This window comes from Nansenia antarctica (genome assembly GCF_963989245.1).
Source record: "Nansenia antarctica genome assembly, chromosome: 6".
Taxonomy (NCBI): Eukaryota; Metazoa; Chordata; class Actinopteri; order Argentiniformes; family Microstomatidae; genus Nansenia; species Nansenia antarctica.
Window position 1 is genome coordinate 42862779 of NC_137676.1, and position 15737 is coordinate 42878515.

Genomic DNA, 15737 nt, shown 5'->3' on the forward strand with positions numbered 1-15737 from the left:
TTTTCAGCATGAAAGCCTGACTTATTTACTCTGTACTCTGTGAAATGGCTTTGAGAGTTGATAGAAAGACAGACTGAATCATCACTCAATGGTAGAACAAAGACCAACTGTACTGTTTGTCTTAACTGGAAACAATGCATTATGTCACTTCTTTCTTTTCCCCTAGCTTCATCATGTTCTTGAAAAAAAAAAAAAAAGATGGCACAAAACTGCGAGTTACATAAGCAAATTAGCGTCTGGTTATTGTCGAAGACTTTTTTTACATGAGACATTTCCTTTCCCAACAACTTGCTCGCTTGCTCGTTTGAGGCCTGTTATACTGTGGGCCAGAGCCATCATGATTTGTAATTTGTAAGGCCGCATTTGATCAGAATTTCCCAACTTCCACATAGGGGCTATGACCCCCTCTGGACTTATTCTCATCCTTCCTCACATACTATGTGCCCCCTCAAAAATAATGGGTGCACGATGCCCCTGCTATTGGGATGTAATCACCTGTGAAGAGAGAGAAAGAGAGAGAGAGAGAGAGAGAGAGAGAGAGAGAGAGAGAGAGAGAGAGAGAGAGAGAGAGAGAGAGAGATATATTGGCGCTAGCTGACTGGTGTTGAGGTGAGGGGGTTCCATCGTGTGCGGAACTACCTGACTCGTAACTGGCCTGGACTGACTGTCCTGGCACTTCCCAGTAATATTAACCAGCTCTCATTACAGGCAAATTTTGACTTTTCCACTCTCTCTCCACACCCGGTCATCAAAGAGCCCCTACGTCAGATTTCATTAGGAACAGGCTGCCGCTGCGTTGTGCGCAAGCACAAAGCATTGGGGAAGGGTCTGCCTGAGGCAAACCTTTTCCCTCACAACCCTGTCTTTCTCAATTACACTCACATAGAGTAAAATATTTAAAGATTCACCTTGCAACACCAGTTCAGTGAATACTACTTTATTTTCTCAGGAAAGCACACTGTAGAATGACTCTGGGTAATGGGTATAATATGATGTCTGTCACTACAGTAAAGACAACATTTGCTCCTCATGGCCATTTGAAGTGCAATCAGTGTGGATTAGACATTCCCCATCTCTTAAGCCCCTTTCACACATAGTTCCCTGTAATTTCCATGGAATCCCAAGCTGTGTCAACCGGTCTTTTTCACCGTTCACACTTGAACGAAATGCCCGATAATTACCGTGTTGGCCCCTTTCACACATGTCATGCATTGCCTGGTTGTGTGATCTACTTGAATCATGGATCATTCAACTGGATGCAATATATCATACCTCTGTTTTATATAGAAAAATATGATGATAAATACATATAAAACAGAGGTATGATATATGGCATATTATATATGGTATATGGCAGTCTCACGTGTCTGTCTCGTTCCAGCAAGTCAACTCGTATTACCAGTGCTTACCATCACCAAGGGCCAATCACAATTCGCTGTAGGCAATGGGGAAGACAACCAGAAATGTCATTTACTTTTTCTGTAATTACTTTATGATAACCATCTTATTATCTTAGTTTATTCGTTTTTTATAAATGTTGTTTATACATTTTTCATTTCAATGCATTATAGACCTTTTCTTTCTAACAAGCATAACTAAAAATGTGCTATTATGTTGAGGTGCTGTGTCTAACGTTACAGGCTGATTTGTGCATGACAGTCGCAGATATTGACATTGTCTGATGGCATATGACACCTACTAATGTCATTTCAATGCATAGACCTTTTCTTCTGTGCTTAACATATGGTTAACATAGAACGTTCTACAGTCCAGCGCGCTCGGGTTTAGCAGTAAAGGACAATAATAGCTAAACTATTACCTGGGCACTTATCTGCGTGTTTGTCACAGGGTGACAGTCACCCTGTTCCTCTGCATCAAACGTGGAGATTGTATGAGCGCCCGGCGTCCCAGTCCAATGGAAGCGTCAAGCACAGCCTTCCCATAGAAATACATCGGAGCACGATTCACATTTCCGAGATGTACAATCCTGTTTATTTAGAAATAAATTATTACCTGTGGCGTTTGACAGCGGATAATGGTAGACATATTTAATGTAAAGTTATCTATCTAACATTAGGCTGATTTGTGCATGATAGGCGCGCATTTTGACCTATACCTTCCCTGTCGCATTTACCCCCCTTGATGGTATATGACGATATAGCTCTATAGCGGCACATATTAAACCAAAACCACCCGCAATATAATCCGAACAGTTGTTATTATGTAATATTATTGATGGATGTGCCATTTTTGATGGAGAGCAGTGAGCGGGAGACTGAATGTGAGCATTAGTAGTTGACTAATGCCATGGACAGCCAGCGTTCCTGTCACATCATATTTCGGAACGCCCAAAAATAAATCTACGCTCCCTGTCTAACGTTATTTCATAGGGAAAGATTTCAACCACTATGGCTTGTGGCTCTGTTCGGAGGCCTTGGCTCCAAAGCGAGTGGCACTCGAAAACAAGCCATAGGTGTAGAAAAGGGAATTGGGATCGGGCCATAAACATACTATACGGTACTAGTCCAAAAGCAGTTAACGAGTTAACTCAATTAGACATATTGCTATGCGCTCTGCGATGCGGGCTCTACGCGATGCAGGACAGATGAGAGGAGACGGTGAGTGTGCACTGTGTCTATATCACAAAATGTACATTTGATAAGTAAAAGTAAGTTAGCTAAGTATGGTTGGAAACAAAATACTATCCAGTTAGAATTATAGAAGATCTAGCTGTGTTTTCCTGCTGGTCTCACTGCCTGGGTTTGAACAGACTTTGGGATCAACTACAACGTCTCCAGTAGGCTACATTAGAACTTTGCATCCTTTGAAAAAAAATGTGGAATGGCGGAATGTAAGGATCTTGTAACTTGGCAAACAATAGCAGCATTGAAATAGTTTAGTTTATGTTCAACTGGATAAGGTAGTGAGCGCGTTTTGACTCGTGTTTTGACTTCTCTGAGAGTTCGTTAAAAATGCCTTTCCACCAAAGAACTGTGGACCCCCATATACCATATCTGCCATATATCATACCTCCACTATATATGATTGGAAATTAAGTAGTGTCCAGTTGTGGAATTATATTTAGCAGTAGCGATATTCTGAGTCTGGGGCAGTTCTTATGCGCTCTGCCTTGCTAGTTGCACGATGCAGGACAGCTGTGAAAAGAGACTGACCAGGCAATCTTCAGGCATCTATTCACACTTACTGTGACCCGGTACTTTCCATGGAATTATACATGGTCTCGACCCGGGTAATTGCCCGGGCGGATTTCCTTGGTCAGTCACGTTCAGACATACGCTGACCCTGGAAATTGCATGGAATCTACTGGGAAGGCTTGTATGTGTGAAAGGGGCTTTAGATTCACTTTACACCCTGGCTATCATCATGAGCCTTTAGACCTGCTGTACAGGTCCCATTGGTTTGGCTATGCCCTCTTTAAAACCTGTATCAAGTGTTCTACACTCACCATTCGCCCAGAGCCTCCAAGCAGCGCATGCGACCCAGGATCAGCTCGGGGTCCTCTTTGTTCATGTCAATCTTCTTGTCGTACGCCACCAAGGCATCCTCCCACTCGTGAAGCTTCTCATACCAGGTGGCCTGGATTTCCTATAAATATTGACAATGACAAATCTTGAATTAATCGGATAAACAAGGATCATCGTTGGTGTAGTGTACTGCCAAACACACATACAACACAGAGTTGTCTATTAATATGAGGGTTTTATGCTAGATGATCAATATTGAATCCTTTTGCCTCTTGGTATGTTCTTTTTACATGGTGGGATGATGAAACTGTTTTAATGCCATCAGTCAGGGCTGATGCAACGAGACAAAAAACATGTCAACAAACCACTTTCATGACACTTCATGCATGATGGGAGATTATCGTCAGAGGCATCTTCCTGTCAGAGAGACCTATCTATGTTGACTTCCTGTCAGTGACCTCAGCAAACGATGTGCAGATCTGCCCTGACCTCTGGCACCTGGTGATGAGCCTGACTGGGATGGAAAACAAACGCTGCCGTCTGGCAGTCTGCTGCCTCGCTCTCATAGTAAATGCCACTGACTGTTTACCTCATAAACAAAGTTTCTGGAAGTAGTCTCCAAGGTACTTTTACTGAACGCTTTTTACTTCACCCAGGTTTTAATGGAGAACATAATTATAGCTTACACAGACTGGCGGTAGGGCAATTTCTTCAGGAACCCACCTATGAAACAGTCAGAGTTCTAACAACTGGACTCTAGGTTAAAAGTAGCCACTTAATAAAGCCAAATAGCACAGACTGTAAAATGATCTGTTTGGGTTGTTTCTACAAACACTAGCGAGGTTGTTCTCGATCACTTTCCAAAATTGCTCTTTCATCAGCGTGCAAGTCTTTCTAATCTAGACTTAGCGCTACTTAACTTCTTTCTACCTTTTACTGTAAACAAATAAAAGAGGGACAGCCTTGCAAATTTGTATTATTTACTGGTCGTGCTCACACACAGGACATGTCAACTCAGATAAAAATCATATGGGTGATCAAACAGGGGCGTTAAAAAACAGCACAATTACAGTGTGGTGTAATTACGACAGAGGGGGAAACAATTAACGTCTAACAAAGAAATCCTTTCTAGGATGTTATGTAATAGATGTGGAATAAGCCAGGAGAGGGCTTCCAATGCATGTCTTGTGTTTAGGAAAGTTATTTAATATCTGGACTGAGTCCCTCTGGAGAACATGAGACACTGATGAATAACAGCGGGAAGTACTGTGTATGACAGTTAGAACAATAGGGAGAGTGAAAAATCTCTGTTTCACCGAGAAATTGTCTACTGCCAAAGTCTGGCGGGACAGCAAAGAAACTACATTAGTTACATAAAGAATGAAGGGTTTTCTTTATATATGACATTTAGGAATATCAATATAAATACCAATGACCAAATTCACATTTTGCTAGCTTTTCACTTGGCATGTCAGATTAGCAAATGTTATAAAGGGGCTTTAATCACCCTTAAAGTATCTGTGCGCAGAAAACCATAGTTTTAAAACCTCTGACAAAACATACTTAAAACATGTATTTGTTGCTATAGTATAAATGTGAGAAAGCGCACGCTAAAATACATCTGAAATTAACGGTTCAGAAAAGCATTCTACTATTAGCTAGCTAGCTAACTTCAACAACTTCAGCTATCAAACAAGGGCCATGGCCCTGGATTCCTGTCATTAGGGCCCAGAGGAAAAATAAGTGCACACAAAAGTTGCTATTTAAAACATTAAATGCAAAAAAAGAAAAGAAAAAAAGAAATGTATCACTCATATTTACATTTCATATGGATATATTTTGGGATGAAATAGAAGCAGGGCATGGAATGCATAAAATGCATGTACAATTTCTAACATAAACCTCCACAGCTACTATCTTGACAGACAAAGGAGATATATTTTGGAAATAAAACCATCAGGTATGTGAATTATGAAACAACAACTAGAGGAGGAGCTAAAAAAGAGCCCCTGCCTATGGGTGCTGTTGACCACTGAAGCAGACTTCTTCTGTTACAGTGAGTACAGGGCATTCTAGGGGCAAGTGTCTCAAATGGTGCTAAACCCTTTGTTAAGGAATGTGTTTGAGGGAAGAAGACACTTTCTAGGGCCCATTGAATGTGGCCCAGTGCATGTAGGGATGGATAAAAGAACTCACCAGCTCGCCAAAGTGTTTCATGGCGTACTCCAGTACTCCGGATGCTGCCTCTGGCTGCTGCAGCTTGTTATTAATGCTGAAACACACAGACAGAAACAAAAGCAGATTAGATTAGCTTCAACCTTTTTGTCACTGCACAGAGTACCACGAAATGTATTTTTTCCTCTAGGCACAGGGTCAGCCATAGTCAGTGACCCATGGAGCAATTAGGGGTTAAGTGACTTACTCAAGGGCACAACGGCAGTGGTAGGCACCTTAGATATGGTGCCAGCAACCCTCCAGTCACCAGCTCACATGCACCTCGCTCCGGAGGCGGGGATCGAAGCAGATTGCTAGCAGGCCTCTCTAACATCTAGGCTATCGCGGCCCCAAAGAGACAGCTCTTTCCATACAATTTCCATACCAATCCTGGCAACTGACTCAAGAAAGCTCTCAAGAGTCACATACAGCTTAATCTGGGTAATGTAAAATGTCATTAAGAACAGATACAATGGAAGGAATGGGAACCAGACACTGCTGCCACTGTATGACTGATAGCTCTGAATAACCTTGTGTTGAGGACCATCACTGCAAAGAAGATCAATGTGGGGGATGCTTAAGTGTTGCTCTGATCTAATCTTAAAACATGATGAGCGCAACACAGTGACTTTTTTCTAGACTAACATGTGTTGCAGTGCCCAATACATGAATGGAATGGGGTTAATTTATCAAGCATCTAACAGAGGTGTATAATAGTTTGTTCATAGAAACGTGCCTAAAGCAATGTAAGATACGTCAAAAGTGTATTCTGTGATTATGTTTTATTGTGCATCCCATTCAAAAGTATCACTAAGTATACACACTCTGGCCTACATCCTGCATGGGTAACTTTGATCATCTCAAAGTGAAGCTGAAATTAATTAGATAAAGTAGGCATGTGTTTGACATTTGACAAAGGGGGCCCATTGACCGGCTAAGATAACAAATAAATAAAGCCAACATTTGGAGGTGACAAAACCATGTCCTGTCGACACCTTGGAAGGACTGTTGACATACTTAAAGCTACTAAGTTCTGAGGCCATTTAACAGCCATATTTTCACAAGCAGTATTTCCATCAATTGCAATACAGAGAGGAACCCCCCCTCCCCCCAATTGCAATATAGAGGGAAACCCCCCCCATATAGAGGGAACCCCCCCCCATCAATAACTATCACGAGTCAGCCAAGAGCCTACTGGGAGCACTCACACCTTTAGACAAAATGTTTTTCTTTTAACAAAAGTGTATTTTGAAAGGTAAATGTGCAGGGTAGCCCATCGACGTGTCAACCATTCGGGGTATAAATAATGTGTCATCCCCTTCTCCATCATGACTCTGATCCCTCTAATGCATTTGAACCCCCCCCCCCCCGCACACACACACACACACATCTGGAAGCACTCATCCGAAAGACTAGTCTGTAGTATTTCCTCGACTACGAAAGCCACGCTCAGCCTCTGCCACTACATCTGTTAGAATGTAGCTTTTGAAGGAAGTCGGAAGGCATTGGGGGGGGGGGGGGGGGGTCCTAAGGACAGCAGACAAGAGAGAGTTGATGATGGACATCCCAGCCCATATGTCACAATCGCCTGGGTGACACAGGGCCAGACAGTGTGATGAGTGGATTCAGTGATGTGATGAGTGGATTCAGTGGACACAGCAAGTGGTCATCTAAATGCAGAATATGTTGCTCACCATACACATACATAGTACAAAGCTATAGATTGTATTAAATATAACTATGTACAAAGTAAAAAAGTCCAGTTACTAATAACTACAAATGCCTGTTTAGTAATACTACAATGACTCTAATGACATTGCACTACTGTTCTACTGCAGTACAACTGGTCCCGCTGTAGTACAGCTACCATCACTGTATTACCTTACCGTATAATTTTTTTAAATGAATTACCTTACTTATTTTACTTAATTCTATATTCATTTTGTTGATTTTGTATTCTGCTGCAATGCCAACTTTGAAGAACCTGAACCTTAGAATTCTCCCCAGTGTACCCGTACATTGGATGTTATAAAAGCAATTCTGATTCTGATTCTAATATTAAGATGTTTAATATTTAGGTGATTGGAGTGAGAGGTTTGTGTTAGTATACAAATAGAATAAGAAATGTTTCTCACTCCACAGTTTAATAAGACCAACCACTCAGCTCCATTACTATGCTATTGCAAAGCAATTGCTACAGTAATATACTGTACATTTTTTTCTTCTCAATTTGTTGAGAATTATCTAACAAGACGAGATGTAACTTTAATCATAAACTGAAGGAAAAGGGTGGTGCCAGGAGTCACATCCTGTATGATACTCAACATCAACTTTATACGGTGACTATATAGCCTTTGGTTCTTCTTTCCCAAACACGTGGGTGTAGACAGATGACAAAGTTCTGTTTGATTCTTAAGAGGGTGCTACGGTCAAGCACTGAGCACAACCTCAGACAGAAAGAGACGAGTTGCATAACATGTCAGGTGAGCTCAACTGAATAAATGTGTCTTGGTCAGCTGAGGGGAAATGCTCAGTGTCTAATTCTAAATGTTTTTCCTCAATAAACACAATAACTATCCAACAATACCTTTCGACAATATGACAATGGTATCCATTGCTTTGTCATTTTCATTCAACCCCTAAATTAGAACCTCTTGTCAAATAATCGGCAAATATCTAGAAGGAATTTTTTTTTAAAAATACACCCACAGACACTTCTGAAGCATTCAAAAATCTGCTTAGATGTGGTCTCCTGAGATGACGACTCGGAATAAGTACAAGCTTTCTATCCCGTGAACCCTGGGGACTTCACTGTCCCCCAGTCTGATCCATCTGGCTCCCAGCTCTAAACACAAACTTTAAACACATCCAGATGACGGGGCTCACGTAACATGCTTCTCAGTGAGATCTCAATCAACACAGTGAGCCACCTTTTGAGACAAATGTGACAGCAGCTGTCAAGACACTAATGTCAAGACACTTCTTTTTGTTAATGGTCCAGTCATTCCCAAAGCTCCCCTCAGTTTCATCCCATGAGGCATTACCTAAGCCACAGGCAGGTCACTCTGGAAAAAGCGGACAAACATTCTATCACCTGTAAAACAGCAGTGAATGACTGCAGCTACCCCAATAGAAAATAGACAAATAAGCCTGATCAACCCTCATAAGTCATTATGGACTATGAACTCTCACCATGTGCTAGCAATCGGTTGGGCTCGCATCTTGTGTCTGATTCCTCTGGCAGTTCTTCCACCCAAAGCATTATTCCAGGGCCCTTATTCTTATGTTATGTTAAGACACAGGACTTTCTAGAAACCACAATGAAAATAAAAATGTAGCTCTGTGGAGGCTGAAATCACTCAAACATTTTCCCACTAAACCTTCAGTGCCTACCTAATTTGACCACATGTTTCTGCTGGTCCCAAATGTAATGTAAATATACAGGGTTGTGTTTGTTGCTTTCATTCAGAGCTTATTCCCTTTTTACAACCCCCTTTATTACAAAATCCCATTGACGTTTATCATGTCACACAAGCAAAAAATCCTAACATTTAATGAACATTTTTAAATGAAACCCAATCAACCACCTTCAGCAGGTTGGCACGTTTAATTATACAAAGGCTCATAAGAATGTCTTGTGTGTTATGGTTTGGACATCATTACATATTTTTTGTCAGGGTAAAAGTATTGAGTTTCCTTGTTAATCAAAAACCCTGATTAAGTGTTGCCTTTTGGCCAGCATGAGGAATATAACTGAGATGGAGCACTGTAATTGAACACTGAAGAAGAAAAAAACGTTTCACTCTAGGGTGTTTAAGCGTGGCACCAACAGTTTATCACATTACAATGTATAGTTACCTTTTTTGGGGGGGGGGCACAAAGGCCAGCTTTTCATTTTGAGGGTTAGCCTATATTGTATGGGATCAATGTTTTTTTTAAATGATCTCTGCCAAGTTAAGAAGTGAGACAAATAAAAGTATTAAGAGACTCAACTTTTAACAACAAGAAAAAACACACTCAACTATGCCAGTCGACAAAACAAAACAGACAAATCCCTATATTCTCATGCGATCGTCCCCTCTTCTTCATGCCTTTGAGTGGGTTGGCTTTAAGTTGAATGAAATATAATATGATCCTACAAGAAAACATACTAAATTCCCCCGCAGAGCAGAGCATCAAAAATATGGTGAAGTAGAGAAATAGAGGAAAAGTTGTGTTTCACTATTGAACCCAACCAGGAAAGTATCCTCTTTATGCTTGCAGATTCTTTTGCCATTTAGCTAATGACACTAATCCAATATGACCTCTTCAAAACCCAATTATAATTTAAGATTTTGTTTAATTATTCTGTGGCCTGATTTTCAAACAGTTTCAAGTTCTCCTGTAATTTCAAAATGACCCTCAACAAAAAGCCAGAAAGGTACAGCACATTCTTCACCAGAGGGTGATTTAAACCTTGCTTAGTTGAGCTTGGGTGAGAGCAGGGAATCCCACGTGCAAGCCCCACCTGACACAAGAGGAGCAGCATGTGAGGGGAAGTTATTGATGTGATCATTAAAAGAGACTTCAAGCAGTGGCGGCTCCCCCAGTGGGGATTGAGGGGCGGTGCCCCACCTGATCTATCTGCCAGATTGTGAAAACAAAGCTCCCTATAATACACTTTTCCAAAATATGGTCAAGAAATTACAGTGTGAAAGTTATGATCCGGCAAAGAAAAGTAGTTTGAGTCAGCTGATGCTTTGCCCTTCGCTCTCTTCTTAAATTAGTGTATAATAGCTTTTTATGGGGGGGGAACTCAGGAAAGAACTGTTTGATGGAGATTTGAGTCAAATATAGTTAATCCCTCTAGTGGGGGTACAAGAGTAAAGACTCACTACATGTAATTGAGGCCATATGGATTGTGAGTCGATGCAACTCGGGTTGCTTTAAATGTAATGTTCTCTCTTTTGGTAGGAGATTATTGACTCCATGGAGGCTTTCATATGTTCCAAGAGTGGGAAAAGTGGAAAAGTGACAACGGCTGTTTGACATCACTCTGGCCTTTCTGCCCAAGGAACCGCTCATTCGCGGGGCAGCCAGATTGCAATCAATGAGGGTTTCAGAAGGACCAGTGCGAGCCAATCCATCTAGTGCCGTGGGGCTGTTTTTCCATTGCAGAGCCCTTTCCAAGCAGATTACAGATGAGTAATGGGCGTGGTCAGCCTTCTTGACAGCTCACACTCCACTACCACTTCCAAAAACACTTGCTTCGATGCCAACAGTTGCCAAGTTGACAGTGTACAAAGAGTCCTTTGAACAAATAAGATCCAGCAAGGATTATCTTATATTTACTGCAAGACGGTGAGGTGTAGACCAAGAACCAACCAAGGCTAAAGCACATACACATATACACACATTTTGATTTTCAACCACGATGACATGTATTTAATTTTTTCTGAATTCTAGAACATTTTGATTGGTTCAGAGATTAAAGCAAAAAAAAATCTCCTGACGGAAAAAAAAATTCTGGCCAAATCGGGGCCGGTGGCTTTCTGTGCGCAAAGCACGCGTGCGATTTTCCGTTCTACGTTCTAATGCTTTGACTTTTCTTTCGAAAAATGTGAACACAAATGTGAACACCGCGTTGTATAAAATCAATGACACATCGCTAGTCAACTAACACGGCTTGTTTTGTGAGCCTGCTAACAAGGTAAAGTAGTGTTCTAGTTAACTAGGTAGCAGTCCAATCCATTTCGCTGCAGTATTTTGGCTTGACTAGCGAGTTTGTGTTGTGATTCTCAACAACGTTGAAACGTAGTTTCACCCTTTTCCATAGTTTTGAATAATAAATGTGTGGACTGACTATGTAGCGCAGCCTAAGTTATTCTAATAATTATTTAACATACTTTTATTCTGATAATTATTCCCCCCTCCTCCCAGACTTACATGGTCACATTATTATTGGATTGGTTGTTTGCGTGCTGGGTGAAGTTAGCTAAACATTTAACCTGCTAGCTAGCAAGAGACACATCATGTCACTCTCCAAAGGTCTAAAGAGGAAAGTTGACGGTGGAAACAAGGCATTTAAAGAGGAATGGACAGCGAACTATACGTTCATCCTACCTGGTTTCATCAATGCAAAGCCGTTGTGAGAGACTCACATTTTACGTGCTCACAATGAATGTTCCCTTCCACCTATACATGCGAGTCGTCCTTTTTGTCAATGAATGCGATAAAGACGCACTTGACTAGAGGAATCGATTGGCGCATAAAAACCTTGAGAACTGCCGGATTAAAGTGACGTCCATAATAATAATAAATAATAATAATACATTAGACTTATAGCGCTTTTCTAGACACTCAAAGACGTCCATATCACCAGATAGCCAACAAATAGTGACCGATGGGAGATGCCAGTTTTCTCATTAAGTGAGATTTAATAGCCTAATATTATTTTTGCTATTTTTTATGAATGGCTCATTGTAATTATTATCCATAGTAATGTAGCATGTTTGCTCTGTTGTTTCAGGAGCATATAGGCTAAGCGGATTCAGCTTTTTTTTTGCGCCGATTTTGTTGTCAATATTTTTCATAAAATTAAACTGCATTTGCTTTGTTACTGTTCACATGTGTGGTGCAGTCACATTCACATAGCCTATAAGTAAACATTAAGTTTGAATGATTTACTGAGCTGGCGTTACTTTTTTCAAACCACACACCGCATGTCGGCTATTTCAGCACCACGCACCATGTCCACCAACTTATCACTATGAGGGGTTCAGCGTCAGTGCACCCCGCTGTTACTGTCGCATAGTTGTAGCCAATAAAGGCCTATATGTAGGCTATATAGGCTATTATATATCATTTATATACCTAATACCAACATCAAAATAGATTGTATGCCTCTACAAATCATATTACACCAGGTAAAATCCGTCGCAACTTGGAATAAATCCGTCGCAACTTGGAATAAATTGACGGAAATCCGTCGTAGCGACGGAGAACTTTAATCCCTGTTGGTTGCAGACTTGTTCCCGCTTTCACCAGCTGCTGTCACATATAGATAACCGTAATGGGTAGCCTACAGGTATATCATAATTATTGTTTGGCTAATCCATGGGAGGGTTCATTTGGGGGTTATTTTATTTGTTGATTGTGATTGGTTAAAAGTATGCATGAGGGGAGTGATTGGTTAGATAGAAATGGGGGCGGGCTTAATGAGTGTGATCTGAGAGACAGGGGAAACGAGAGATCAGTTGTATAGAGAGATGGGAGTTGGTAAGTTGAGTTCTGTATGATTGTGTAGTTTGTTAAATCTTTTCTGTTAGTTTGTTCACTGTTAATTATTTACATGTACTAATATCAATGTGTTGTGTTCAGTTTTACAATCTGTTTAATAGAGGAAGAAGGAAATCAAACCGAATTGTGTCAGATCTCATCATTTCACCCGTACTGCCGGAGCAAGCAGAAGATTCACCATTCAGCTAACTAGAGGGAGAGCTGAACAATTATTGATGGTATTTTTGTTCTGATGTTTCATAATTTTGTGATAAGGATAACCACCGTAAAACGTATTAATCACAAGATTAATTTGGAATGGGGGGTGGAATTTGTTCTCAGTACAGTGTGTTATTCTGCAGAGAAAATTCCACCGGCTTTGGTCGTGTGGCTAATACACAATCTATCTATCTATCTATCTATCTATCTATCTATCTATCTATCTATCTATCTATCTACAGTATCTAAGAGAATGCAGATCTCAACTCATGATGTCCGCTCATGACACTAGCTCTGAAACTAAGTACTTCTACAACACACTGTACAGTCAAACACGAGCTCTGAAACTAAGTACTTCTACAACACACTGTACAGTCAAACACTAGCTCTGAAACTAAGTACTTCTACAACACACTGTACAGTCAAACACTAGCTCTGAAACTAAGTACGTTTGTACTTTCTCAGCACATTTCTCAGCAGCACACTGTACAGTAAAACACTGCAGTGTTGTAGGGATGTATCAATAAAGAAAGGCACCCACTGAAAACAGAAACGCAGAGTGACCTCCGAGGTGGCAGCCCCCTGATGTTATATGGAAAGCATTCAAACCACAGTGAAACAGTATTCTCAGTATCCACAGAGTATACTTGTGAACAAAGTCGAAGCAATACTTGCTCTAGACAGAGGGCTATTAACTAAAGTTAATTCATTTCAAATAGCAGACCTCACATAAAAAGAGGAAGATGGATGCATTAAAAAAAACAAAAAACAGCAGTCCTCTTGCCATTACTATTTCCTTTTTCTCTCTCCAAAGACCCTCATTTGGAGAAAAGATCAATCTCAAATTCTCTGCAATCTGTGACATGATAGTGAGCATGTAGAATAATGAGCCTGCGCCAACAGGTCCATTTCAGAGCAGGGCAATAAAAAAATGATTGACATAAGTTGATGTAGAACATTCTTGTTTTTTCAGCTGGATATTCAACAGGAGCATGGCTGAGCTTTGAATGAAGAATGAAAATGATATTGTAATGTGGATTATTGACAGACATAGTGGCATGTAGCTGGCTTACACGCCTTATATTGAAGAATGTTTTAATATTTCTAGATTCTATAATCAATAATTTGAAAGTAAATCAAAATAATCTGGTGCAAATTAAAATAACCTATTTGTTGTGAAATGATTACTGGTGTGACAAGTGCAGTAGTTTAGAAATTAGAAACACAGGCTTAAAAAAATGCATCGACATTAAGATAATAAAAATCACTAGCCAGGATTTCTCAAACAATAAATTCCAATCATCAAAGAGCCCAACCATGACCACTAAATGTCCTCAGAAAAGACACATTTTCCTGCATGGAGAGAGCTGAGGTCATTAAAGTCATCTCTCTTTCTTCACAGATGGTTCTGAAACGTGGGTGGCTGTAGGGGATTTCATTCAACCCTGAACCAATCTCACTAGACCATTGTTTCTAAGGATTCCCCTACAAGTATCACCATGGTTTATCACCAAGCAGACACTCCCCCCCAACAGCTAGTCCCACGGAAAAACAACCATTATCTAAAAGGATTCTAACACCAATTATCTGTTTCACCCATTCTGTAACAAAAGAAGGCAACTTTAGGTATAGGGTTTGTAGAGTGTGCCAGTTTACAATTGATAAACTGTGCTTATACTGTCGTGCAAAGGCAAAAGGCTGTAACTTTAATTTTGGCCAAAAATGACAAATTCTCAACCCTGAACCAGTTATTCTATTTTTTGGAACATTAAAGATCTGTTTTATCATGTGGACGAATATCTTGAATCAATTTTGTTGTTTTTTGGAGAAAATAGTGGGTTGTCTTTGCCGTAACTTCCAACGCCCAGTAAGAGTCAGTTACGGTTCTTTGCCTTTGCCATTTCGCTGCACTCCAGAACGCTCAAATTGAGTTACTTTAGATACTCTGCCTTTCTTTTGCTGCGCATCAAAGTGAAGTTACTGTTTTAGAGCGCTGGAGTTACAGTGTTATGCCTATGGTTTTTATTTATCATCGAAGCTGACACACACATAGTAGCTTGAATAAAGCAAATGTATTGCAGTGGTTTTTACTAACGTTAGATCTAGCTTCAATAATTAGATCTAGCTTCAATAATTAGATCTAGTTTCAATAATTGATTAACAATGAAAAACGATAAGACCTGATAAGACGATAAGAAGATAAGACCTGTTTGAAAAAGTCTACACACCCCTTGTGCTCTCCTCAAATGCAGAAATTTCTTCAAAAGTTACTGAATATGTGGGATTGAGTCTGAGTGCAATGATAATATTTCATGGAATATCGGCATGAATACCCTTGTCTTTGGAAAGTCTGTCATCTGAATAGCAATCATGTACACACTGTATTGTTTTGACCTACAGACTGTGTTATTGATTTCTATTCAGATGAGGGACCCTACAAGGCTATTTCATAAATAGTTTGAACTATTATTATTGCACTCAAATGGCATACATTTTACATATTTAGTCAATTTAAGACATTTTTAGAGAGATTTGTATAAAAACAAGTGTCAAAATAGTGAA

General features: G+C 40.2%; 1 protein-coding gene across 1 annotated transcript in view; it reads right to left on the minus strand.

Annotated features, from left to right (window-relative positions):
- mtor (mechanistic target of rapamycin kinase) overlaps positions 1-15737 on the minus strand; it is an 83152-nt gene that overhangs the window by 33780 nt on the left and 33635 nt on the right. The window contains exons 29-30 of the mRNA XM_080533608.1: positions 5682-5757; positions 3467-3606 (exon numbers count right to left, since the gene is read on the minus strand). Of these exons, the coding sequence (XP_080389734.1) occupies positions 3467-3606; positions 5682-5757 (216 nt within the window). The remainder of the gene's footprint in view (positions 1-3466; positions 3607-5681; positions 5758-15737) is intronic.